The sequence below is a fragment of the Lepidochelys olivacea genome (assembly GCF_965140295.1).
Source record: "Lepidochelys olivacea isolate rLepOli2 genome assembly, chromosome: 7".
Lineage (NCBI taxonomy): Eukaryota > Metazoa > Chordata > Testudines > Cheloniidae > Lepidochelys > Lepidochelys olivacea.
Window position 1 is genome coordinate 38982071 of NC_140417.1, and position 27860 is coordinate 39009930.

Sequence of the window (27860 nt, forward strand, 5' to 3'; positions counted from 1 at the left end):
TACCTTTTCCCAATTCCCTTAAATAACAATGTGATTTAATTCCCATCTATAGGGGAATTTTCTTATAGCCTGACTATTAAATACTTATAAAATGCCACAAATCATCGAAACATGAAAAATACAATGTTATTTAGGCCTATATATTGACAAGTAAAATGAAAACTGGGGCAAATGAAAACACCAAAGGCTATTTAAAGTGGCATATTTTATATGTAAGCTATGTTTAGAAACTGAAAAAAAAATAGAAAGAGGATTTAAACATAACCACATTGCTCTAGCAAGATAGTTATCTCATGCATAGGATAAAAATGAAAAGCAGGGGAGAATTACATCCACAGTAGAACTATTATTTTAGTTCAAGATAATGTCCCATTCATAGCACAGATGTAGATTATATTTGTTTATATTTGTAAATCAAAATGTGTAAGCAATCATTAACTTGTCAAATGATGGATAAAAGACATCATTGCAGCCTAAAGCAGGTCATCTTCCACTTCATTTGGTTTTCAGACTGTTTCATCATCACTCATGTCCCAAATCTATAATGAGAAAACAAGCGATATTTCACTCAAATATGCTTTCAAAATACCTTATAAAACCACTAATCCAATCCACAACTAATCAGTGGAGTCTAGGTTTTTTGGATCAGTAAATCATTTGCAAACCAATCTCTTTAGTTGCACACACATTTTGGCACTTGTACTTATTCCTATAATAGTCTGGATGAATAATTTTCATTGGTTGTTTCTAAGCTATCCCTTTGGCTGTTTGCTATTCATTATGTAGGGTGTGTGGCTGGTCACTTGATATTGTTTCTGCTTGCTGATTGCTTGACAAATTGTTACCAGGAAAATAACAAATGTTGAATAATAAAGAATACATTTTCAATATAAAACTTTAGGAATTTGTGATATCATCTGGAAAAATCAGTGGCCACGCATATATCTGAGAATAACCAATAGTATGACCCACAAAGAACAGCAAATTTAATTCAAGATATAATATATATATATATATATGTGTGAATTTGTTTTCCTCCTCATTTTTTAAGAAGTTCTATTAACCATTCAATAATTTACTGAAAAACATATTTTATGCAGCAAGATGTAATTGTATATTTACTTTGGTTATGACCAAGACATATCCTGGAAACCCAACCTGGAAAACAAGGTTAACATATTCACAGAATCTCAATGGAACCTGGAGTCCTAGAGGCCATACAAATTGAGGGTAAGTTCTGTATTTTCAATCAGTTGTTAGGACACAGAGTGCTGCATTTTAAAAAATGCAAAAACTTGCAATGGCACCTGTGTACATTCACTAGAGTGCACACTAGAGACATGCCTGTTCTTTCATGGAAATGCTGGTGCATTTAGCAGGTTTTACCACCATTTATTTTGGAGGGTCAGTGAGTGGATGCCCCAGACTTCATACCCATAAGTTCAAAATCTTTGCATTCTTTCTGAAAAGTTCATGGAGTTTCAAATAACAAAATGGAATAATCGAAAAGGAAACCCCACAACAGAGTATGCCGTAATAGTGGAAAGTACCATAGGTCTGGTCTAAGGTTTACTGTAAAGGCCACTAACTTATGTTTGAATTTTTTTAGTTGTAAAATAAGTCTGCTATACTAAATAACCATTCTCCTTCCCCTCCTCCCCCCCCCCAAGTTGCAATTAGAGATGTGAAAAGATAAAGAACTAAGGCAGGGGTTCTCAAACTGGGGGTTGGGACCCCTCCGGGGGTCACGAGTTGTCAGCCTCTACCCTAAACCCAGCTTTGCCTCCAGCATTTATAATGATGTTATATAAAAAAGTGTTTTTAATTTATAAGGGGAGGGGCTTGTACCCAGATGCTTGCTATGTGAAAGGGGTAACCAGTGCAGAAGTTTGAGAACCACTGAGCGAAGGGATAAGAATGAAGGTTCTCTCATGGATCAGTAACTGGTGAAAAGACAGAAAACACACAGTAGGAATAAATTATTAGGTTTCAGAATGGAGAGAGGTAAATAGTAGTATCCCCCAGGATCTTTACTGTCACCAGTGCTGTTCAACATATTCATAAATGATCTGGAAAACGAGGTAAACAGTGAGGTGGCAAAATTTGCAGACAATACAAAAATACTCAAAATAGTTAAGTCCAAAGCAGACTGGCAAGAGTTACAAAGGGATCTCACAAAACTGAGTGACTGGACAACAAAATGGCACATGAAATTCAGTGTTGATAAATGCAAAGTAATTGGAAAACATAATCCCAACTATGGGATCTTAGCTGTTACCACTCAACAAATTGATCTTGGAGTCATTGTGGATAGTTCTCTGAAAACATCCACTCAATGTGCAGCTGCAGTCAAAAAAATCTAACTGAATGTTAGGAACCATTAGGAAAGGGATAGATAATAAAACAGATAATATCATAATGCCACTATATAAATCCTTGATACGCCCTCACCTTGAATACTGCATGCAGTTCTGATCACCCCATATCAAAAAAGATACTTTAGAATTTGAAAAGGTACAGAGAAGGGCAACAAAGATGGAACAGCTTCTGTATGAGGATATATTAAAAAGACTGGGTTTTCAGCTTGGAAAAGACATGACTAAGAGGGGATATGATAGAGGTCCATAAAATCGCAACTTGTGTGGAGAATGGGAATAAAGAAGTGTTATTTACTTCTTCACATAACACAAAAACCAGGAGTCACCCAATGAAATTAATAGGCAGCAGGCTTAAAGCAAACAAAAGGAAGTACTAATTCACACAACACACAGTCACCCTGTTGAATTTGTTGCCAGGGGATATTGTGAAGGCCAAAACTATAATGGAGTTCAAAAAAGAACTAGATAAGTTCAAGGAGGACAGGTCCATCAATGGCTACTCCATGCTCTGGGTGTCCCCAGCCTCTGACTGGGAGTGGACTACAGGGGATGGGATCACTCGATGATTGCCTGTTCTGTTCATTTCCTCTGAATCACCTGGCACTGGCCACCATCAGAAAACAAGATACGGGGCTGGATATACCATTGGTCTGACCCAGTGTGGCCATTTTCATGAAAAGTAAATTAGTTTGCAAAGGAATAAGAATAATTTACACTAAAAAAAAATGTCCTCCCCAAATCCTTGCTCTTTGAATGTAAGCTGTAGATTTTATATATTTCTCCCTGTCTGATTACCATTTACAGTGACTGAGTCAAATTCATTCCATTTAATTTAAAAGAGTTATATCAGAGAATGAATTTGGTCCTGTAGGAATCATACCTTAAAGCGGGACTTTAAGGAATGTAGCAAGACTACCTAGCAGGTTGTCCTTGGCTTTACTGAAAGGCTGTCATAATTTTACCCTTAAGTGTGCGAGAAATTAATCTAAAACTTGGACCATTCAATGCATGTCCCAGCTAAATCCCATAGACAGACTACCATGTCAGGTTCTTCTGACTACAAGAATAAGATTGGCATTTCCAAGGCACAGGCCTTGGACCTCAAAAGGTTAGCCCACCATAATAGCTGAATCTAGGAACTATGAGCATCACCTTAGTGATCTTCTGTTTCTTAGCTGTCTCTATCGAGTATCAGGCCGAGGTTATCTGCCTGGAAGTGTTGTGTGTTGACATTAGGCTGGCCACAAGATTATTCTCTACTTTTCCATCCTGACTGATGGAAAAACATGTGCCAACAGAAGCGTAAGATGCCAACATTTATTTGGACTGTAAACTCTTCAGGGCACTGACTATCACTGAATTTTTACAGTGCCTAGCACAATGGGGTCCTGTTCTTGGTTGGCCCTGAAGCACTACTGCAATACAAATAATAAATAAAAACAACTGTATTTTCAGACAGACTGTAATTGACATTTACATATAATTTCCATAAAATCTAACCCTGCAAAATATGACTTTTCTAGAATTTGGATATTTACTGACAAAGCCCCACCAAAATCTGGACCTAGTAATGTCTACACACAGCTCTCTGTAAAACACATTCTTTAAATGGTAAGATTTTCTCAGTTCCTAAAAGTGGTTGCAAAATGGTGGTATAAAAATCCTTGTGGAAAATGCTGAAGGAACAGTTTGTTTACAAAAGGAAAAGAGAGTTGATGAGCGACTTAGAGTTTGCCAATGAAAATACAAATGTCCAATTCACCATTCAGGGTCAAGGATGTGGAAAATAAATATGAAAGAATTATCTTTAAATAGAGTTTATGGTATGAATCAAGCTGACAAAAGGCAAGAAATTCAAAGTTCAGGCTGATATTCCATCCTCAACTAACCCCAGTTTGAGTTTTTCAAACTTTGTAATAGCAACAAGGACAGATTTTAACCCTCACTCTTCTGTGTGTTAAAGAAAGATACTAAACACATTTATAGATTGCACAGTGGGATGAGTTGAGGACAGGGTGTCCACAATTTTCTTTTAAACAAACATAGTGAAGGAAGCCAGACTAAATGCTCCAAAAGTTTTCTTTGTCCACGGAAGGAATATATCATGGTCCTATCCAGCTTCCCCTCACTGTGCTAGCAGTGTATCTCATTTCTTCTTCTGAACAGTGCAGGTGAGAACTTAAGAATGGCCACATTGAGTCAGACCAATGGTCCATTTAGCCCAGTATCCTGTCTTCCAACAGTGGCTAGTACCAGGTGCTTCAGAGGGAATGAACAAAACAGGGCAATTATTGAGTTATCCATCCCCTGTCGTTCACTCCCAGCTTCTGGCTATCAGAGGTTAATAGCCATTGATGGACCTATCCTCCATTAACTTATCTCATTCTTTTTTTAATCCATTTATACTTTTGGCCTTCACAACATCCCCGGTAATGGGTTCCACAGGTTGCCTGTGAACTGTGTGAAATAGTACTTCCTTACATTTGTTTTAAATCTGCTGCCCATTAATTTCACTGACTGACCCTGGTTCTTGTGTTATGTGAAAGGGTAAAAAACACACATCCTTATTCACTGTCTCCAAGTAAGTTTGCCCTATATGCTTTCTTGACCTCTTTACTGAGAGTAGATGGCAAGGGTGCCAGCTGTACTGGAGATTTTTATGATCTGGACATATCTCCTTTAGGAAATGGACTGAAACTTCTGACTCATTTCAGACAGGCCTCTGGACAGCTGTTAGGAAGCCATCTTTATTAATCGCTCCTGACCTAGGGTGGATTTTAACTGTTACTTTAGAGGTGAAAGGCTCCCTATCCCATTACCTTTCCAGTCACCTTGCTCAGCCTTAATTTTTTATTTTCTAGCTCCTCTCAGGTAAAGCTAGATACTGAATTTTCTATACTATAATTTATTTTATCTTAAATCTTCTATACAAGGTTCTAAAATGTACATTTTAAAAGAACCTTAAGTTTTCTTCTATGCTACAAAATATTTGCTCAGTTAACACCACCTGCCCCCAAGTTGTGTTTTAACTAAAGAGCAGAAGAAGCGATTTTTTTTGGAAATTGGTAAAAATAGAAAATAGCCAGGATCTAAGACTGGACATCCTACCACTGCTTCTTAAAGAGTATAGTGGAATCTACAACTTGCCTAGAGAGTCAGGATTTTGAGTTTCTTATCTCATCCTGATAAGCTAAAATACCAACTGATACTCTGTTAGGACCATAAGCTCTATGGGGCAGGGACTCTTAGTAGAATGTGCCTAGTACATGGGGCCTGAAAGCTCTACCACAATACAAATAAAAATACTCACAACTGCATTTCAGTTTATTTCTTCTGCCGTTGGGGAAAGGGCACTGTCTTCCACATGTTTTTGACAATTAGATGCTTCAATGGAAAGCTAGGAAGTGTAAAATCTTATGACATAGTAATAGGAAGGACATTGGATGGTAATATCTGGACATGTGCCCAGCTTTACATATCTACAATGCTTTAATGCAGAGTACTTTAGTAACATTTCTTACTTGTAGAATGCATCCAATTACACTCAGTTAAAGAGGGTAATGTTTCCTAATTGTAATCTCTCCACAAACCATGCTCTTAGAAACCACTGAGATGAAAGGCTGAAGAATATAAAAGAATTACATTTAACTAGATGATTACATATTTTCCTACCAAAATAAGTTTCTTTTTAGAAGTTCTGAAAATGTTTGCAAAAGATCTGAATTGAGTTTTACAGACATTAAACCATTATGCAAACATCCTGGATTGAGACAGAATATATTTGAAAAGGATGGTAATATCTTACTCCCAAAAGAATAGGCTTTATATACAGCAGGGACAGATCACTTAGTCCAGAAGAATACCCTGTGTCTGGATCATAGCATTACAAAATTTTGGCCAGCCCCTGGGCAGACTGTGGGAGCAGCCAGAATTTTGTCCTATACTAAGGTGCTCTGCTGCTATGACTAGTTTTCTGCTTGTACCAGATATTGCGCCACCATGATTCACTTCAGTATCTTTCACAGCTAGGTTTTTAAAAGAAAAAACACACCAACAAAAAAATTTGGTGGGGATTTGGTGTGGGGGAACAATTAAGCAAACCTCAAGGCAGCTCATAATTCAAAGGCGGAGCAAGCTCATCAAGCCCAGATTAGACACAATATGTTAGGCTAGACAATTATGCAGCTTCATCTTTGTAAGGAACCTGGGAAAATGAGTGGAAAGGAAGATGATGTGCACATCAGGAGGAAGGATGAGGCAATAATAAAGTAGCTCAACACTAAGTTAAAGCTTGCAGAGAGAAAGCACAAAAACAAACGAACAGTGCAAGAATCATTCAGCATAATATGGATCTTGATCTGAATGTCGACACTTAGGCTGGTGTATATATTCTCACTGAAAAGCTTCTAAGATGGTCACAGCCTGATTTTTGAGGGTTACAGAAGAATGGAGTGGCCTGCTTGGGTCAAAGCTATTTCTAAGGAAACTGAGCATGTAGGGGCAGGTGGTGAACTAGAAGAGGAGAAGGATAATTTTATACAAAAATGAATAACTACATTTTAAAACTCAACTAAATGACAGCAAGCTGGAAAATGCACATTAGCTGGGCTAATGTCAAGCATGTCAAGCTGTAATGGCAAAATATCCCTCTAGAGGGAAAGCAGCACTATATTATGTTTAGACCTGAATTACATAAACATCAACCCTGACAGCAAAGTTATAAATGTCATATGCTCTTAGTTAATAGCAACAGATCTTCCCATGAAAATGTGCTTTAAGTAGATGGAAATCCAAATATTGTGGAAAAAAGCAAATGAATGATTACTACCCTTTTCAAAATTCAAATTCAATGTATTTGTTTAAAATGCTAAACGCAAACAGCTACATTCCCTTCATTGATGGGCAAGAAGAAAGGAGCTAGTTTATTGTGACTTTTTTTAAGAGCAGCATTTTAAAAAGAGAAAAGATATAAAAGAGGAGTGTCTAAACGACTGTGTTATGCCTCGCACCTTATGTCCAATAAAAGCTGTGAATTTGCGTTTTGTTTTGAGCTCCCTTTCTCCTACAGCACACCTGGGTTAATCAATCTACGTGAAGCTATAGGTAATGACAGGGGAGGTAATAAAATAGGCAAATAATGAACCAGCTGTCAAACCTACCCAGTTTGTACAGATCTGAACAGATTATCTGAATGCACCTGTTATGTTCAAGTACCTACTTTATGTTTAAACTTCACTTTAGGGATTCTTAAATTTCAGATGCAAATTAAATCTATTCAAGATTAGAGAAGCATTTCCACACTTGATTTCTTGAAATGACAAGTATTATTTTCCTGCATAACAGGAAGGGGAAACCCCCCCAATGTATCAGGTTAACTCTTCATTCATTTCTCAGTCACTGATTCAAAACAATTTCAGAACATTAAAGGGACAATAAGTACTTTTTATTTCCTTCTCACAAAAAAGGTACCTGTAACTTCATTTCTGGTGAGATCAAAGATACAAAAGTATTAGGTGGGTTTTTTGTGTGTGTACATGGGTGGTAATATGTAGTGACTTTTATCTGATGGGATTAAAATATATAATGCAAATATATATAGCTAGTTATGGCCTTATAGGCAGAGTTGGAAGAACACAAGCCTGTCCTCACAGATTTTGTATGCGCGCGTGCATGTGTATTACTGTAACTGCTCATGCAAATGATCAACTGAATGTTAAAGTGGCTATTTCCATTCATATAATGCACTCACTGCTCAGGAAAATGTAATATAAATACACACACATATATACATGCAAATGTTAAGTGTATAATATGTATCATAGTATACATATATATACACATTACAAACATGTTAAAGAATAAAAAAAAACAACATGAACAGAATTAAACTGAATGTTAAGGCTGAAATTCAGCCTAGTATTAAATGTAATGCTTGAGTATCACATAAGAGCACACAACTCTACTCAAACTTCAGATACAACAAACCATAGGCTCTGATTCAGGAAACCATCCTCATTCAATTGTTATTGTTAATCATGTTTATTATAGCAGTGCCTAAGGGCCGACCAAGAGTGGGACCCCACTATCTGTGGTAGGCACTGTATAAACACAGAGCAATAGACAGTCCCTGCCTTGAAGAGCTTACAATCTAAACAGACAAGACAGTTAAACCTTTCTACCAGCCCATCCGTCTACTGATGACGGACTGAAGTTCTCAGGGTAAGTATATGGAGCAGGATACAGAGGTCCTTCATTAGCTTTGACATAAATGGGGTTCCTTGGTCTGTTAATATCTCCTTTGGTAGCCCCACTTGGGCAAAGATCCCCACCAGCTCTTTGGCTATCGTTTTAGAGGCCGTGTTCTGCAGGGGGACGGCTTCTGGGTAGTAAGTAGCATAGTCCAAAACAACAAATATATATTGGTGGCCTCAAGCCGTCTTCTCCAGGGGTCCCACCAGGTCCATGGCTATTCACTCAAAGGGGACCTCTATGATGGGAAGAGGTACTAAAGGTGCCCTCAAGTGGGGATGGGGACTGTGCAGCTGACACTCTGGGCAAGACGCACAGTACCTCCGCACTTCTTCATGTTCTCTGGGCCAGAAGAACTGTCTTAGGACCCATGCCTGGGTTTTCTCTACCCCCAAATGTCCCCCCAAAAAATGACTATGGGCAAGGCTTAATATAGTGTTCTGGTGTTTTTGAAGTACTAGGATCTGCTGTACCTTCTGCCCCTGTACTGGTGCAACCTGGTATAAGAGATCCTTCTTCATTATGAAGTAGGGTCCTGGTCCCTGGGTTTTCCCTTCCACAGGGACCCCATCTATTTCCGTTACCTCCTTCCTAATTTTGTAATACCTTGGGTCATCAGCCTGCTCCTGTCCAAAATTTTCTCTCCTGGGGCTAATCTGCCTGAGATCTGGGGGGCCAGTCTCTGTCGCCTCTACTGGTTCAGAGGCATTAGGGTGGGGATCAGACTTTGGTGCTTCTCCCTCCTGGGCGGCCTCCTTTTCAGCAGCTCAGGTCCACCTACCTACCAGAGCAACCCTCTGGCTTTGGGTCAGTATTTGGGTTCCCAAGGCCTCAGCTGCCCTCCTTTCCCTTTTCGTCTTTCTATCCTGCCTGGGAGTGGAGAACAAATCTGAGGATATTTCAGAGAAGAGTGGGGGTTGACAGTCTACTGTGGATGTCTCACTAACTTCAGGGTTTCCCCCTTTCTCCAATCCCCCTACCGGGAATAAGTCTCCAAACCCTGGAAAGTCCCTCCCTCTGAGCACCGGGTATGGGAGTTTAGGGACTACACCTGCTACTACCTCAGTAGTGTTCCCATGGATTTCAATTTTTACCGAGATGGTGGGGTAATAACTAACTGTCCCATGCATGCATGTCACCGCTGTGCACTTTGCCTGCAGCAGCTGACTAAGCTTCCCTGAAATAAGCGTGATAGCACTCCCCAAATCAACCAGTGCTGTGGTTTTTGCCCCATTCAGTTTTAGTGGTCTGGTGTATATATGCGGGGTTAGTGCAACCTCCACCAGGTGAATTAGGGAGCATGGGTCTGCCTGGTTCCCCAGGTTACACTGCATAGGCTCCTTGGCATCGGGACACGGTGCAGCTATGTGTCCCCACTCCCAGCAGGCATAACATCAGTATGGGGCCTGAGGCATTCCCCGGTCTCTTGGTTTGGGCAGTCTAATGACACTATCCTCTTCCCCCTCAGTGCTCCTACTCTTTGTGGTCTCTGATGGGCCTTCAGTCTCTCTCTTTTTCCACATGACTTTCTCATACGCAAACTAGGAAAATATAACCTAAATGAACCTACGTCAAGGTTCCTCCCCCACTCTGAACTCTAGGGTACAGATGTGGGGACCTGCATGAAAAACCTCCTAAGCTTATCTTTACCAGCTTAGGTCAAAACTTCCCCAAGGTACAAAATATTCCACCCGTTGTCCTTGGACTGGCCGCTACCAGTTGTCCTTGGACTGGTCACCACCAAACTAATACTGGTTACTGGGGAAGAGCTGTTTGGACGCGTCCTTCCCCCCAAAATACTTCCCAAAACCTTGCACCCCACTTCCTGGACAAGGTTTGGTAAAAAGCCTCACCAATTTGCATAGGTGACCACAGACCCAAACCCTTGGATCTGAGAACAATGAAAAAGCATTCAGTTTTTTACAAGAAGACTTTTAATAAAAAATAGAAGTAAATAGAAATAAAGAAATCCTCCCTGTAAAATCAGGATGGTAGATATCTTACAGGGTAATTAGATTCAAAAACATAGAGAACCCCTCTAGGCAAAACCTTAAGTTACAAAAAAAGATACATAGACAGAAATAGTTATTCTATTCAGCACAATTCTTTTCTCAGCCATTTAAAGAAATCATAATCTAACACGTACCTAGCTAGATTACTTACTAAAAGTTCTAAGACTCCATTCCTGGTCTGTCCCTGGCAAGAGCAGCATACAGACAGACATAGACCCTTTGTTTCTCTCCCTCCTCCCAGCTTTTGAAAGTATCTTGTCTCCTCATTGGTCATTTTGGTCAGGTGCCAGCGAGGTTACCTTTAGCTTCTTAACCCTTTACAGGTGAGAGGAGCTTTCCCCTGGCCAGGAGGGATTTCAAAGGGGTTTACCCTTCCCTTTATATTTATGACAACCTACTATAAGGTGGGTGCACAACTGGGTTGGAAAATTATACTCAGATAGTAATTATCAGTGGTTCACAACCTGGAGGGGCATATCCCTGAAAGACCCCCATTTAATCTGACCTAGATCAAGTTATATAGAATATCTTCATAAATGATTTGGATAATGGCATGGAGAGTATACTTGTAAAAGTTTGGAGATGATACCAAGCTGGGAGGAGTTGCAAGCACTTTGGAGGACAGGATTAGAATTCAAAATGATCTTGAGAAACTGAAGAAATGGGGTCTGAATGAAATTCAACAAGGACAAATGCAAAGTACTACACATAGGAAGGAATAATCAACTGCACAAATACTAAATGAGAAATCACTGCCTAGGAAGGAGTACTGTAGAAAAAGATCTGGGGGTATAGTGATCACAAACTAAATAAGAACCAATAATGTAATACTGTTGCAAAAAACATGAACATCATTCTGGGATGTAGTAGCATGAAGGTAATAAGCAAGACTGAAAAAAATTGGGGTTGTTTAGTCTGGAGAAGAGAAGACTAAGGGGGGACATAAATCTTTAATTATGTAAAAGGTGTTATAAAGAGGAGGGTGATAAATTGTTCTCCTTATCTAGTGATGACAGGACAAAAAGCAACGGGCTTAAATTGTGGCAAGGGAGATTTAGGTTAGACATTAGGAAAAACTTCCTAACCCCAAGGGTAGTCAAGCACTGGAACAAATTACCTAGGCAGGTTGTGGAATCTCCCTGTGTTGATATTCACACCTTTTTGTCAAGTGTTGGGAATGGGCCACTTCCACCTTAATTGAATTGGCCTCATTAGCACTGACCCCCCCACTTGGTAAGGCAACTCCCATCTTTTCATGTGCTGTATATTTATACCTGCCTACTGAATTTTCCACTCCATGCATCTGATGAAGTGGGTTATAGCCCATGAAAGCTTGTGCCCAAATAAATTTGTTAGTCTCTAAGGTGCCACAAGGACTCCATATAAATATTATAAATCTGTCTCCCCACATCAGAAGCTTCATGGGCATGGCTCTTTGTGAGCAAGAGCTTTGCTAGCCCCCTTCTCCACTGATTTGGGTGAGGTGCTGCGTGGCAGCCACAGTGTAAGCACTGACTGCGGAGCCGGAGGACTGCAGTCGAGGCCTGTGATCCCTCACAGTATGCTATACACCTTGGGCTATGCTAACAATCCTGGTGTGATTCTAACAATATGTTTTTTTCAGTTAATTGACGATATCACCTTTCAGAAACAGCAGCACAAATGAGATTGTAACTTAAAATTAATTAAATGCATATGAGTTACAACATTAAATCTCTTCAGAACTTCATATTATGGATTAAGGGAAAATAATTATCAAATTCAGCACCCTGCTTTCATCTATCATGGATATTTACCACATGAAGAAGCATGACACTTAATCTTATTAGCATTGAAAATGTGTCTTGAGCACATTAAATATTTTGCAATTCCCCTATCCCCTTTTTGCCCCCAGGAACAAAAGTAAATGAGCAGCAAGAAGGCAGCTGTAAAAGGAATATTAATGACATAAATATAAAGTGCTTAGCTTTGTTATGGGGTTCATACCCGATGCACGACAGAGTCTATGACATGACTTGTCAGCCATGATGGGCATTTCTGCTGTACCTAAGTGGCATTAGTTCATCCATCTGAGCATTGGCTATAACAATTTGAATTCTAATTCTCCACATTAGAAGCTCTCAGAGAGGCTAGGAATAGGAGAGAAATCTAAATGTACAGAAGTGATTGTATGTCCTTTAACTGCAATCACTTCTATACAAAATACAGAAAAGCCTGGGCTTCATGGTGTCATAATATCAAGTATACATTTACAAAAAAGAGTGTTCTTTACTTCAAAATCACCATTAAAAGACCTCAATAGACAAAGAGGTGAAAAATACGCCTACTAACCTTTCCCTAATATTTTTTTAAACGTTTCCGCCCTAACATCTTACGACAACAGGAAAATCAAAGCAAAGAAACCAAAAAACAAAATGAAAACAAGCCGCCCCCCCCATCCCAAACCAAAACCACAGAAACAAAAGCAAAACACCCAGAAAACAGATGGGACTTATTATCCAGGGGTGCTTTAGTACTGAAAATGCCATTTCCCAGGGCACCGTGTTTATTTTGTTGGAGTGATGTTTTCTTAATAGGAACTGTATCTAGTACAGAGTCTATCATGCTGGCTCTCAAAACCTGGAGTCACACAGAACTCAAGTAGATTTGATGATCTGGTGATGTTCTAATTGTGTTTTGTGGAGAATTTTAAACATAGCTATGATATCGCCAAAGAAGTCAACTAGCAAATCAGAACATTTCTTTGAACAATATTCAAAGTCAGATTGAAATGAAAAGAATTTTACTATTAAGCTTAGTCCTTATACAGACCCTCTGAACACAAACTCTGACTCATTTAAACAAAAAGAAAAAGATAATGCAAGGGTTATATGTTTCTACCACAGATACTTTACACTGGAGATGTGCCATGCTGGTTTAAAGAAGAAAAACTAAAATCTATATATAACACATCACCTGTAATACCACACAGGTGAACTATTGGCTCTACTTAAGTCCATGAGAGTTTCAATCCCATGTGTCCAAGTACAATCCTCTTGGCATCAGAACATTTAAATCAAATGAGAACTAGAAAAAACACAAGACAGATAAATAGACAGATCTTACAAGAGCTGGAGTTTTCCTTATTTATAACATTGCCATATATAACATACTGTAGTATGAACTTTCCACATATTCAAATTTTCACTTCATTCCTCTTCTAATGGGTGTCCACTTCATATATCAAAATAAATAAAGTAAATAATATTAATACTCTGAACTTACTGAACTGTTTTTACTACGGACATAAAGCCTGAAAGAAAAAAAAGATGAATAATGTAGCTGCGAATACAAACTTATCTTTGATGGTCCATGGGCTCTTATAACATATTTTGAAGGTAAATTAATACATCAGTGTAACTACATTATTACTACTTCTACAGAGGAAACAGATCTGGTGCAATGCCTTTTTTTCCATTATAATTATAACACACTTCATTTGTTTTTCACATAAATCAAGGAAGGACTTGTCCTCTTTCACAACATCTTTGAAACTAACTTTATGACACACACCTTTCGTCTGAGACCTGCAAACTGTTTTTCAGAGCACAGAATCCTTATCAATGAAAAGGCTATTCACAGTTGGGTTTCCAGAAAAAAATTATTCAGATTTAATCAATGAAGGTGACTCGCTGACTATGAAAACATGAGTGGTTACTATTCCAATATGGGATCTGTCCATCCTCCTATCACCTAAATGGTAAGCAACCCTTGCATATAGTTTTTATGAAACTAACGATGTTACATACTGGAATATGAACTAATATCTTTCATATACAAGGGGTATTATGAAATTTCATATCCATCTAGGACAACTTCTCATTTGACATTCTCCTTAAAACTCTAATGAGAATTTGAATCTCAAATTAAGAAAAAAATAGGATGTCTACATCACATGAAAAAATACTTAGAGCCAAATTCTGACCTGATCTGCAGTGTGCAATCCCATCAATCTCAATGAGATTGGGGGGCGGGGCATCAGTCAGCACAGACTTTGGTCCTTAGGATAAATCAGAATTTTGGCTTATTCCAGAGAAATATTAGGGAAATAACTAAGGGGGAAGAAAAGAAATATATACATAGAAAGGAGAGGTTACCTTGTACAGTTACTGGAGTTCTTTGAGACGTGTTCCCCCTATGGGCACTCCATGTCAGGATGTCCGGACATGTATGCACTATTGATTGGAAATTTTTGTCAACTGTGTCTGCATCCTGGATATATATGTGTTCCAACACAAGAGTATACTGGAGGAGTGGACCTGCCACCACTTCAGTTTCTTCTCAACCAAGTCCAACAAGAGACTTTGAGGCTGAGGGTGGGTAGTGGAGCCCCCACAGGGACACGAATCTTGAAGAATTCCAGAAACTGCGTAAGGCAAGTAACTACTCTTCCTCCTTTGAGCAGCGTCCCTTTGGTGCTCAGGAGCCTCCCAACCAGTACCTCGTCATGGAGGAGGAGGCTCAGGTAGTGGATTCAATACAGATCATGGAACAGCATCATCGAAAGCATCATCAATTCCGGAAGCAGGCAGAAGAGAGTAGCGATGAGAAAATGTGCGTGATGAAGAGCAGGTGGCTGCCTTACAGATGTCTGAGATAGGTATATTTTTCAGGAGAGTCACAGATATAGATCAAGATCTAATGGAGTGACCAATTACCCTTGGATAAACCCCAGTTTCATAGAAGGACAGGATGCACCCGGAAACCCAAACAGACAGCTGTTGTGTGGATACTGTATGTCCTTTAATTCTTTGTGCAATTGAGATGAAGAGTTGAGGAGAAGCCCCAAAGTGTAGGTAAAAAGTGAGATTCTTTTTATGTGCATTGTATAGAGGCTTGGGGTGAAGCACCCGTAAGTGAATCTCCTAATTAATGTGGAATTCTGAAGAAACTTTAGGCAGGAAGTGAGGGTGTGGTGTCACCTTATCTTATTAGGACGCTGCGTATGGTGGATCAGCCATCCAAGCTCCCCTACTCTCCTCGCCAAGGTGATGGCTACAAGGAATGAAGTAGCCAGGAAGGGAATGGAAACCCTTGATAGCTCATGTAACTGTCCATCACCATTGCCAATGGTTTGCTGTGAAATCAGGAGAGCATATCTAGTGGGATCCCACAGTGGTCAGACCAGGGTCTTGTACTATTCAATGTTTTCATTAATGACTAAGATAACAGAGTGGAGAGTATGCTTACAAAATTTGCTGGATGACCCTAAGCTGGAAGCTGCTGCAAATGCTTTGGAGGCCAGGATTAAAATTCAAAAAGACCTTGACAAATTAGAGAATTGGTCTAAATTCAACAAGACGAAATTCAATAAATACAAGCAAAGTACTTCACTTAGGAAGGAAAGATCAAATGCTCAACTACAAAATGGGGAATTACTGACTAGGTGGTAGTCCTGCTGAAAACGATCTGAGGACTATAATGGATCACAAATTGAGAGTCAACAATGTGATTCAGTTGCAAAAAAGGCTAATATTATTTTGGTGTGTATTAACAGGAGTGTTGTGTGTAAGCCAGGGGAGGTAATTGTCCTGCTCTCCTTACCACTGGTGAGGAGTACTGGGTCCAAATCAGACTTGAGAAGAGATGTGGACACATAGGCGAGAGCCCAGAGAAGAGCAATAAAAATGATAAAAGGGTGATAAAATTGGGCATGTTTTGTCTTGAAAAGAGAAAACTGAGGAGGGATCTCCAAATATATTAAGGTCTGTTATATAGAGGACTCTAATTAAATTTTTCTCTTTGTCTACTGAAAGTAGGACAAGAAATAATGGGTTTAATCTACACCAAGGGAGATTTAGGTTAGATATTAGGAAAAACTTTCTAACTACAAGAGTAGTGAAACTCTGGAATAGGCTTCCAAGGGAGGTTGTGGAATCCCCATCATCAAAGGATTTTAAGAACAGGTTGGACAAACGCCTATCAGAGATAGTCTAGGTTTACTTGGTCCTGCCTCAGCACAGGGAGCTGGACTTGATGACTTCCCAAGTCGCTTCCAGCCATACATTCCAATTATTATATCTTGGAGGGACAAGCAGGATGTGGCAGACTTGGGGGTAGAGATTGACATTGTCTCTGCAATACTGTCAACCCACGTAGTCAGCCCCTGTGATGAAGGTGTGGTAAAGGAAGAGTGCCAGGTATTACACTGTAAAGACCCCTCTGAATGGGAGGATGGGAAGCATCTCTCTTCTGCCCTCCCCATCAATAATAAATCCCCATCTAAAAACAAAGACCCACAGGCTCCTCAGGACGTGGTGATGATCAAGTAGGGAGCACAGGGCAATTTTCAGGTAAAACACAAAACAAAGGTAATGATGGAAGGAACTAAAAAAGATCATTTGTCATTTCCCCCAAGAACAAGGATGTCAACCCTGTGCCATGGCTGCCTTCTGATTTGGACAATTACATTCTATGTGCCATAAAAATGGAGATGTAGAAACAAATGCATTTTTTAAAACGTTTTTTAAATCATTTAATAATAATAATGTGGACCCTTCTCATCCCCTGCCCCCATTGGGCCATTGCTCACAATTCAAATATCTGTAATATCTAGAAATACTATAGACTGAGAGTTATATTGGATTTAGTTCTACTGCATCCCCTATTCCTTTAAATAGAACATTAACATGAAAGAACATATTGTGCATTAGTGTAATATAACCCTCTTTGGACATTAGGTCCACTATCTGGAATATTTGCTATGTACACGTATTAGAAACAAACTATTTAATAGCATTTTCTACAGATTATAATCAACCTCAAGTTTACTAAAAAAATTCGCTATCGCCTCAGGAGACAGGGTATGGAGCCACAAGCCCATCATAGAATCAATTGCAAGGTTCCACAATTCACAGATCTGCTTTTATATAAATCATTTCCATTAACAGGGAAACCACTAAACAAACGTGGCCATTGAAAATTAGTAGCAAGACACTTATCTCCACACCAGTATTGAACACAGGAGAGTCTAACGTGACTCTATAGCCTCTTTAAAATTGCTTCAGATTTTTTGATCTGTTAAATTCAACATTTGTAGGATTAACAGGTCTTTTGCAAATACTTTCTCTATATGACCTAGCTACAAAGCTTCCCCTGTTCCCTTTCCTTTCTTTATCTGTCCCCCTAGAGCTGTTTTAACAAAGTGGAAACCCACTTGTTCTCCTGTTGGTCTTATTTTCATTTCCAGAGTGCACTAGCAAGGCTACTCTTTAACCAGTTGCTGGTTTTATAGATTAACTTTATTTCAGACTGTCAGCATTTTTTCTTCTAATGCATTCAGATACGGCCTTTCTGAACACCCTAAATAATTTGTTCCTTTAATTGTAGTGACTAACTTACCAATTAAGAATTAACAGGTACCTACGTGTTTTGTCATACTACATTATTTGGACTACATTGGAAACTGATTTCTCAAGAGGAGAAATGAAACAGACCCAATCCATTAGTAACAACTGTCTTGCTGAAGAATTCTTTTTTTATTAAAACTGAATCTATTCAGTGCACACAAGCCTACTGAGGTGCTGTAACACATGTACTATTTCTACACTATCATAGTTACGTGCGTTGTGTAACAAACCACGCTTCGTAGCTCTGTATTGCAGAGTATGTTGCAGATGTGCTTCAGCACCTTAAAGGCTTCCAACTGCTTACAAGCCAAACAGCTTGTTTTGGCTCAGAATCCTCCTTCCCCCACATGGGACTCCTTTAATCTTTTTGACTGTTATACGAATGCAATTATATTCATTTTATTGGATCAACAGGGAATGCAGAAAGAACACATTAATCCCACTGTGAGTGATGGTGTGAGAAGCTACTTTTAATGGTTTGAGCTGAGGGCTCCAAATGTATTTAGTGTGTGCATGAAATAGAAATATGCACCATGGCTGCTACATGAATTTTCTAAAAAATACATCAGAATATTGCCAGCAGATATCCTGCACTATTAAGACTGTTGTTCCTTCTTTGCAGCCCTAATTCCATGTTATCTTCAATCTCCCACTTCCTTCACAAACCACTCCCACTCCCCTACTAATTCAAAAGAATGGAAATAAATTTGCAAAATGATGCTCCCTCACTTTCCATGAAACAGTATTATAATTTAAACATGATGTATATTTTACCAAACATCTTTTTATAAGTATGCATTATACAAAATATAGCAGAGCTTGCAGTTACACCATTGTGGGTTGTGACCTTGTCAGCTCATTCACCTGAGGGCGTGTAAGGCCAAGCCAGCATTTGATTGGGAGATCTCCAGAAAATACTCTACTGTTCCAGAAAGCATTGTTGGAGATTCACTAGATAGCACTTTTCCTTCTGAGATAGCGTCCACACCACCATGCTCAGGAATTGGTTCAGTACTAAACTGCTCGGGATACTGGCTTTCAGATGATATTCAAAAAGAAGGCAGTAGTCCAGGGATGCCAAACATATGGCCCAAGGGACAGATCTGGCCTGTGGAACAGTTTCATCTGGCCTGTTGAATTGCCATGAATTGCCTACACAACCCTGGAGTCTGCACTACAGGAGGTTACAGGGGTGAGATTTGTAAAGCGCATCAGTGTGTCAGGCTCTTAACAACCCCACATGTAGACCCCGATAGTGTGCATTAATGTTGTTCTGGTTTCAAACAGGATTACATCAATGCATACTAAGGAATATTTAGTTTGTGCCAGCAGGGTCCATACAGGGGAGTTAGAGCACAACATACCAGTGCACTCTACAAGTCATACACTTGTAGTCCAGACAAGACTTATATACATTTCTTTTTTTAAGATGATGGTGGTCGACCCATAGCGGTCTCCTCCTCATGTCTACATGACGTTGGGTCTGAATCCCAGCGAGTAACAATAGTTTGTACTTAATGACCAACCAGGATCGCTGTTCAGCTGTCTAGCAAAATTAGCCCATGCCAAGTGGCAGGGTATCATCAGGTCCTCTCTATGAAATGAGTTTGACATCCCTGCCTTAATCATTTCCAGTCATATAAGATCCCATTGCACTTTTTGCTAGACTGAGCTGCTTTTTAATAGTGAATAAAGTGATACTTGTTTATCAATTTGTAAAAAGCTTTGGGGTCTTTGAAATACTAATATTGTAGATGGAAATTAAAAAAGATTGTGTGATTGTATTTTTTGTTCAGAACAAAACCCGAAGAATTGGTGTCATCTAAACCATAGAAGAACCTTTATATGTACCAAAAAGAGAAGCAGAAGACTATCATTTGTGACTTCTCTGTTGAAAATGACAAATTTTCTAATAAGCATTTTCAGAATGTTAATTTGAATGTGTGGGATTCAGGGAAGCAGAAGATTGTACTGTATAGCTGCAATGTGAGGACTTACCCTGGCAAATGATTCTATCCAAAATAAACAGCTTACAAGAGCGACTCTGATCATGTATCTCTTTACTTTGGCAACATATAACCCAGTTCCCTAAATATAGATCTTGTTTTGTGTACTACCCTTACAGAAAGGCATACAGAATTAAGTTTTTATTCACCAATTGTGTGAAGGAAAAGGTTTAATAACACTAGAGCATTGTAAGTTTTTTCCTCCCAGGTCAATACTTTTCAAAAACATAATCACTAGCAGATCAGAGGAGTTGTACTTCTTTCATTTCTCTGCAAAACAGAACACACCTTCTATGGGTTAAACATTCTGGTGTCCAGAAACTGGTTACAAAAATTGTAAAAAAAATATTTTTTTAAAATCTATTAACACGTTGTAATTGAGAAACTTCATTCTGATGCCTCACTTAGGGTATTTTAAATAAATTACTATTCTATATAACCTTTAAAAAAGTGTTATAAAAAATTCAATAAGGCCAAAACTGAGCTAGTGATCTTCTCAACTCCCAAGACTTCCCCTCTCCATTTCTCTGTGGGTGGATAACAAGGAAAGATTTTGATAATGATAATGAAGGAGATTTTCAAAAGGTATAAATACGGGTGAGAAAGTGGAGTCAAGAGGATGCCCAGATTATGGGCCTGCGTTACTGGGAAAATTGTGATGTTGGAGAAGATTTGTGCCTTTGAAAATCTCCCCGAACACCACCATCTTTCCAGTCACTGAAGTCCATAATCAGGACATCATCTCTGACTTCGTTCTCTGTTTGGAGCCATATATCATGCCGCTTCTATCTACACAAACATTTCCGGGAATGACTTTCTGACCGTCAAGACTGTTAACATGTTTCTAAAAGCCCACATTATCTTCTGCCAAGATTACAGACATCTCCCCCTCAAATCTATTCAAAAGGTTGCAGCTAGTATCATCTTTTTTGGGCTCTGCATTCCAACCGTATCATCCCTCTCTTCTGACTCCACTTTTTACACCATATCAAACACAAGGTTCCTGTACTTGACTTCAGTCCCTTCGTAGAGTTGCCAACTTTCTAATTACACATAAACGAACACCCCTGCCCTTTCTCCAAAGCCCCGCCCCCATCCTCCCTCCTTCCCACCCTCACTCTCTTTCACCGGACTGGGGCAGGGGTTGGGGGGGCCCCCCTCCAGCTGGGGTTGGGCCTGGGATGAGGGGTTTGGGGTGCGAGAGGGGACTGTGGGCTGGGGAAGGAGACTGGCATGCAGGATCCCAGCGGCGCTTACCGTGGCTTTGAGGAAGCGACCGCCAGGTCTAGGAGAATGGGCCCAGGCAGCTCTGCGCAGTGCACGCTGCCTTTGTGCCCAGAGGTGCAACCCCCCGTGGTTGCAGTTCCCGGCCAATGGGAGCTGCAGAGCCAGTGCTATGGGTGGGGGCAGTGCGTGGAGCCTCCCTGGCCACCCCACCCAGCGCATAGGGGCTGCAGGGACCTGGCGCCTGCTTCCGGGAGGAACACAGGGCAAGGGCATGTCGGGAGCTTGCCTTAGCCCCGGGCCCCCATTGCACCGCCAATTGGACTTGTACAAGCCTGGTTGGCAGTGCCAACCAGAGCGGCCAGGGTCCCTTTTCGACCAGGTGTTCCGGTCGAAAACTGGACACCTGGCAACCCCATCCCTTCGCCATTTAGCTCCAAATACCTATCTGACTTACTAGATTTTCGAGCTATTGACCCCCATGTTTACTTCCATTAATGACAGGTTTCAGAGTAACAGCCGTGTTAATCTGTATTCGCAAAAAGAAAAGGAGTACTTGTGGCACCTTAGAGACTAACCAATTTATTTGAGCATGAGCTTTCGTGAGCTACAGCTCACTTCATCGGATGCATGCCGTGGAACGGCAGGCATGCATCCGATGAAGTGAGCTGTAGCTCACGAAAGCTCATGCTCAAATAAATTGGTTAGTCTCTAAGGTGCCACAAGTACTCCTTTTCTTTTTGCCATTAATGAGACTCTCAACTGCCCACTTCTTCTTCAGTCACCTCTGCACTTTCCTTGTGCTGCCCCACATGCACAGGAACAGCTCTCTACCAAAATTCATATACCTTGTTCTCTTAAATCCCTCTTTAAATCTTAAATCTGCTGCTGTGATGCCTACAAATCACTTCCATCTGGAACTGGTTAGACAAGTGGCAGGCCAAGATTTAGGTATCCTTCCAAAACTATCCTTCCAAAACTATTTGTCTGTTCAGACTACCAGTTGCATCCCCTCTGGCACATAAGCTTGGGAGAAGGGGCTGTTTTCTTTGTTACATGTCTGTAGATCATCCAGCATAATGGCACACTGATCTTTGACTGGGGTTCCTAGGCACTAACAATAACACTAAAACTGAAGATGTAAAAGAATTTTTCTGTAAGTCAAGAGCAGTTTCTTCCTCTTTCAAAAAATACCCGTAGCCAATGAAACTTAGCTAAGTCAGCCTTTGGAAACAGAGACTAGGGAAATACAACCTAGATGGAGCTACTATAAGGTGGGGGCATAACTGGTTGGAAAACTGTTGCCAGAGAGTAATTATCAGTGGTTCACAGTCAAGCTAGAAGGGCACAATGAGTGGGGTCCTGCAGGGATCAGTTCTAGGTCCATTCTGTTCAACATTCTGTTCATCTATCATTTAGATAATGGCATAGAGAGTACTCTTATAAAGTTTGCGGACGATACCAAGGTGGGAGGGATTGCAAGTGCTTGGAGGATAGGATTAAAATTCAAAGTGATCTGGACAAACTGGAGAAATTGTCTGAAGTAAATAGGATGAAATTCAATAAGGACAAATGCAAAGTACTCCACTTAGGAAGGAACCATCAGTGGGATGGGAAATGACTGCCTAAGAAGGAGTACTGCAGAAATGGATCTGAGGGTCATTGTGGACCACAAGTTAAATATGAGTCAGTAATGTAACATTGTTGGGAAAAAAAGCAAACATAATTCTAGCATGTATTAGCAAGAGTGCTGTAAGCAAGACACAAGAAGTAATTCTTCCGCTCTATTCCACGCTGATTAAGCCTCAACTGGAGTATTGTGTCCAGTTCTGGGTGCCACATTTCAGGAAAGATGTGGACAAATTGGAGCAAGTCCAGAGAAGAGCAGCAAAAATGATTCAAGGTCTAGAAAACATGATCTATGAGGGAAGACTGAAAAAAAATGGGTTTGTTTAGTCTGGAAATGAGAAGACAGAGGGGACATGATAACAGTTTTCAAGTACATAAAAGGTTGTTAAAAGGAGGAGGGAGAAAAATTATTCAGCTTATCCTTAAGGATAGGACAAGAAGCAATGGGCTTAAACTGCAGCAAGGACAGTTTAGGTTGGACATCCTCTCCTATGATTCTCTGACATCAGACTTCAGAGAAGTTATTCTAGATTTACACTGATGTAGCTGGGAGGACAATTTGGTCCAGGATATTATTTTACAAAAGAATGGGAGAAATTCTGCTCTCAGTTACACTAGGGTAAATCCAAAGCAACAGAAAATAATCTTCTAGGTAGTGAGAGTATCTCACTAATTTTATATATTTCACTTCAAATAGCTATTTTGCTCTTTTCAAAAACTTTTAACATCACCTTTTTATCATCTAAACCAGTGTGTCTCAAACTGGGTCCCACTGATCAACTCCTCCCCCTCCCTCTCAGTGCCTCCTGCAAGCCAGAAGTGCTGGGAGGAAGGAGAAGGGAAGGGGCACTCGAGGGAGGGGGTGGAAAGAGGCAGGGAAGAGGAGGGGCAGGGGTGGAACGGGGGCTGGAATGGGTGGGCGGGTTGGGGCTGGTGGGAAGGGGTGCAGTGGGGGCAGGGCCTGGGGGGATTAGAGGTAGTCTTGGGGGTCCATGACAAAATTTTAAATAAAAAAGAGGTCCTCAGCTTACAAAATTTTGAGAACTGTTTAGATTCTAAATAGCAGCGATTCTTCTTTGCCTATATAAAGTAGCAACTGAACAGCATTTTTCTAGGGAGACTTAGAGTGTCATAGAATCATAGAATATCAGGGTTGGAAGGGACCCCAGAAGATCATCTAGTCCAACCCCCTGCTCGAAGCAGGACCAATTCCCAGTTAAATCATCCCAGCCAGGGCTTTGTCAAGCCTGACCTTAAAAACCTCTAACGAAGGAGATTCTACCACCTCCCTAGGTAACGCATTCCAGTGTTTCACCACCCTCTTAGTGAAAAAGTTTTTCCTAATATCCAATCTAAACCTCCCCCACTGCAACTTGAGACCATTACTCCTCGTTCTGTCATCTGCTACCATTGAGAACAGTCTAGAGCCATCCTCTTTGGAACCCCCTTTCAGGTAGTTGAAAGCAGCTATCAAATCCCCCCTCATTCTTCTCTTCTGCAGGCTAAACAATCCCAGCTCCCTCAGCCTCTCCTCATAAGTCATGTGTTCCAGACCCCTAATCATTTTTGTTGCCCTTCGCTGGACTCTCTCCAATTTATCCACATCCTTCTTGTAGTGTGGGGCCCAAAACTGGACACAGTACTCCAGATGAGGCCTCACCAATGTCGAATAGAGGGGAACGATCACGTCCCTCGATCTGCTCGCTATGCCCCTACTTATACATCCCAAAATGCCATTGGCCTTCTTGGCAACAAGGGCACACTGCTGACTCATATCCAGCTTCTTGTCCACTGTCACCCCTAGGTCCTTTTCCGCAGAACTGCTGCCTAGCCATTCGGTCCCTAGTCTGTAGCGGTGCATTGGATTCTTCCATCCTAAGTGCAGGACCCTGCACTTATCCTTATTGAACCTCATCAGATTTCTTTTGGCCCAATCCTCCAATTTGTCTAGGTCCTTCTGTATCCTATCCCTGCCCTCCAGCGTATCTACCACTCCTCCCAGTTTAGTATCATCCGCAAATTTGCTGAGAGTGCAATCCACACCATCCTCCAGATCATTTATGAAGATATTGAACAAAACCGGCCCCAGGACCGACCCTTGGGGTACTCCACTTGATACCGGCTGCCAACTAGATATGGAGCCATTGATCACTACCCGTTGAGCCCGACAATCTAGCCAGCTTTCTACCCACCTTATAGTGCATTCATCCAGCCCATACTTCCTTAACTTGCTGACAAGAATACTGTGGGAGACCATGTCAAAAGCTTTGCTAAAGTCAAGAAACAATACATCCACTGCTTTCCCTTCATCCACAGAACCAGTAATCTCATCATAAAAGGCGATTAGATTAGTCAGGCATGACCTTCCCTTGGCATTTTGTCCTCCTTTGAACGGTCATACTAAATCCTCTTTGAATACATAGAAACAAAATTTTCATAGTTAAACAACAAACCAAAACCATACCAAATAAATTTTTTTAAAAAAATCCAACAACCTGCAAACCACACCCCGAAAAATTAAAAAAACATTAGATGCCTCAAACCCAACCCAATTTAAGATGAACTGTTTTGTATTATTACATACAACAGTGATTTCATCTTTCTTTAAAAAAAATTATAAATGAACTGTCTCTTGCTGAAAAGAAAAAACGGTTACTCACTTCTCATAACTGTTGTTCTTCGAGATGTGTTGTTTATGTACATTCCAATCAGGTGTGTGCACGCGCACGTGCATGGTGGCCAGAAGGTTTCTGCCCTAGCAGCATCCATCAGGTCGGCCTGGGCACCCCCTGAAGTCACACCTTCACGGCGCTCAATATAGAGCCCTGCCAACCCGCCACTCCTTCAGCTCCTTCTTGCCACCTACTCCGACAGAGGGGAAGGAGGGTAGGTATTGGAATGGACATGAACAACACATCTTGAAGAATTCCAATCAGGTGACTCACAAGCCAAGTTCAGAAGGTGGGGTCGCAGCTGTCCACTGATTGGAGTACTGCTTTTCCAAAGGGCGCATCGTCTCTGGCCTTCTGGGTAATCGCATAATTAGTGGCGAAAGTGTGTATGGAGGATTACGTCACTGCTCTGCACATTTCCTGGGTGGGAACCTGAGTCAGGAACGCTGTAGGTGAAGCCTGTGCCCTGGTGGAGGTGCAGGAACACCTGCCAGGTTATAGCACTCACAGGACGCTATCCATGACGAGATGAGTTGGGATGACAGAGGCTGACCCATCATCCTGTCCACCACTGACACAAACAACTGGACCAATTTTCTGAATGGTTTCGTCCTCTCAATGTAAAAGGCCAGCACCCTGTGGACATCCAGAGAGTGAAGTCTCTGCTCCCTGCAGCTGGAATGAAGCTTAGGGTAGAAAACCGTAATGAAGATATCCTGGTTGGTGTGAAACTGCGACACAATGTTCAGAAGGAAAGCAAGGTGAGGCCTGAGCTGAATCTTGTCCTTCTAGAACACAGTGCACGGAGGCTCTGATGTTAGGGCCCTGAGCTCAGACACCCTCCTGGCTGAGGTTAATGCTACCAGGAACGTGACCTCATAAGAGAGGTAGAGCAGGGAGCATGTTGCTAAAAGAGGTAGAGCAGGGAGCATGTTGCTAAAAGAGGTAGAGCAGGGAGCATGTTGCTAAAAGAGGTAGTGCAGGGAGCATGTTGCTTGAGCCTAGAAAGGACTAAGTTGAGGTCCCAGGCAGGGACCGCCTGACAGACGTGAGGGTATAACCTATTGAGAATCGGCTGACCATGCGGGTAGCAAACACAGAGCAGCTTTGCACTCCTAGGTGGAAGGCTGAGATGGTGGCCAAGTGCACCCTTACAGAAGACAACAAGAGACCCTCCTGCTTCAGATGGAGAAGGTAGTCCAGAATGTGTGGCACTGAAGCCAGCACTGTGGACAAGATTGAAAATTTCTTCCACTTGGCAAGGTACATGGCCCTCGTCGAGGGTTTCCTACTGCCAAGGAGGACCTGTCTAATCTGGTTTGAATAGAAAACTCCATCGGATTTAACCATGGAGCTTCCACGCCATGAGACGGAGCGACTGGAGGTTCGGGTGCTGGAGACGTCCATGATCTTGTGTGAGAAGGTCCGGGGAAAGCGGCAAGGTAATCGGGGCTCCCACGGACATGTCTAGGAGGGATATGTACCAGTGCTGACAGGGCCAGGCCGGTGCTATGAGTATGACCCAAGCTCCATCTCTGCGGATCTTGAGCAGCACCTTGTGAATGAGCGGTATCAGTGGACAGCCGTATAAGAGAGAACCTCCCCAATTGAGGAGGAACCCATCTGCGCTGGAGTCTGGGCTGTGATTTTGGAAGGAGCAGAACTGCCGACACTTCCTGTTACATCGTGTGGCGAAGAGGTCTACCAGGGGAAACCCCCATCTCTGGAAGATTGAAATTGCGATGTCCAGGTGAAGGACCACTCGTGGCTGTGGAACAACCTGCTGAGGTGGTCCACCACCTTGTTCTATATCCCAGGGAGGTACGACGTCTGCAGGTGAATGTTCTACACAGAAGCTCCAGAGCATGAGGGCTTCTTGGCACAGGGAAGAGGAGCACGCACCCTCTTGTTTGTAGATATAGAACATTGCTGTCATATTGTCCGTCATGACTGATACACACTGTCCGGGTAGGTAAAGACAGAATGTGTGACATGCTAGGCACGCCGGTCTCAGCTCTCTAACATCGATGTGGAGACCCAGATCTGCTTGCGACCAACGGCCTTGAGCTCTGCGGTCTCCCAGATGAGCTCCCCAGCTCAAGTCTGATGTGTCCATCACCAATGACATAGACAGTTGTGGGGCAGCAAAGGGCACTCCTGAGAACACCTCCTGATCGTTGATCGACCACTGGAGGCAGTCGAGGACTGGGCAAGGCAGGGTAATGAGCCTGGCCAAGCTGTCTCGCGCTAGGCGATACACAGATGTGAGCCACGACTGGAGCAGTCGAAGTCTGAGTCTGGT

The 27860-nt window shown here is 41.4% G+C and overlaps 1 protein-coding gene across 2 annotated transcripts in view; it reads right to left on the minus strand.

Annotated features, from left to right (window-relative positions):
- Positions 1–241: 241 nt before the first annotated feature.
- The window catches only part of ATG7 (autophagy related 7), a 270223-nt gene continuing 242604 nt past the window's right edge, over positions 242–27860 (minus strand). Inside the window, exon 19 of one of the 2 annotated variants that reach the window (XM_084634637.1) lies at positions 242–539. In XM_084634637.1, coding sequence (XP_084490763.1) covers positions 507–539 — 33 coding nt within the window. In that variant the 3' untranslated portion in view covers positions 242–506. The remainder of the gene's footprint in view (positions 540–27860) is intronic. The other variant, XM_084634638.1, reaches the window with a different exon arrangement.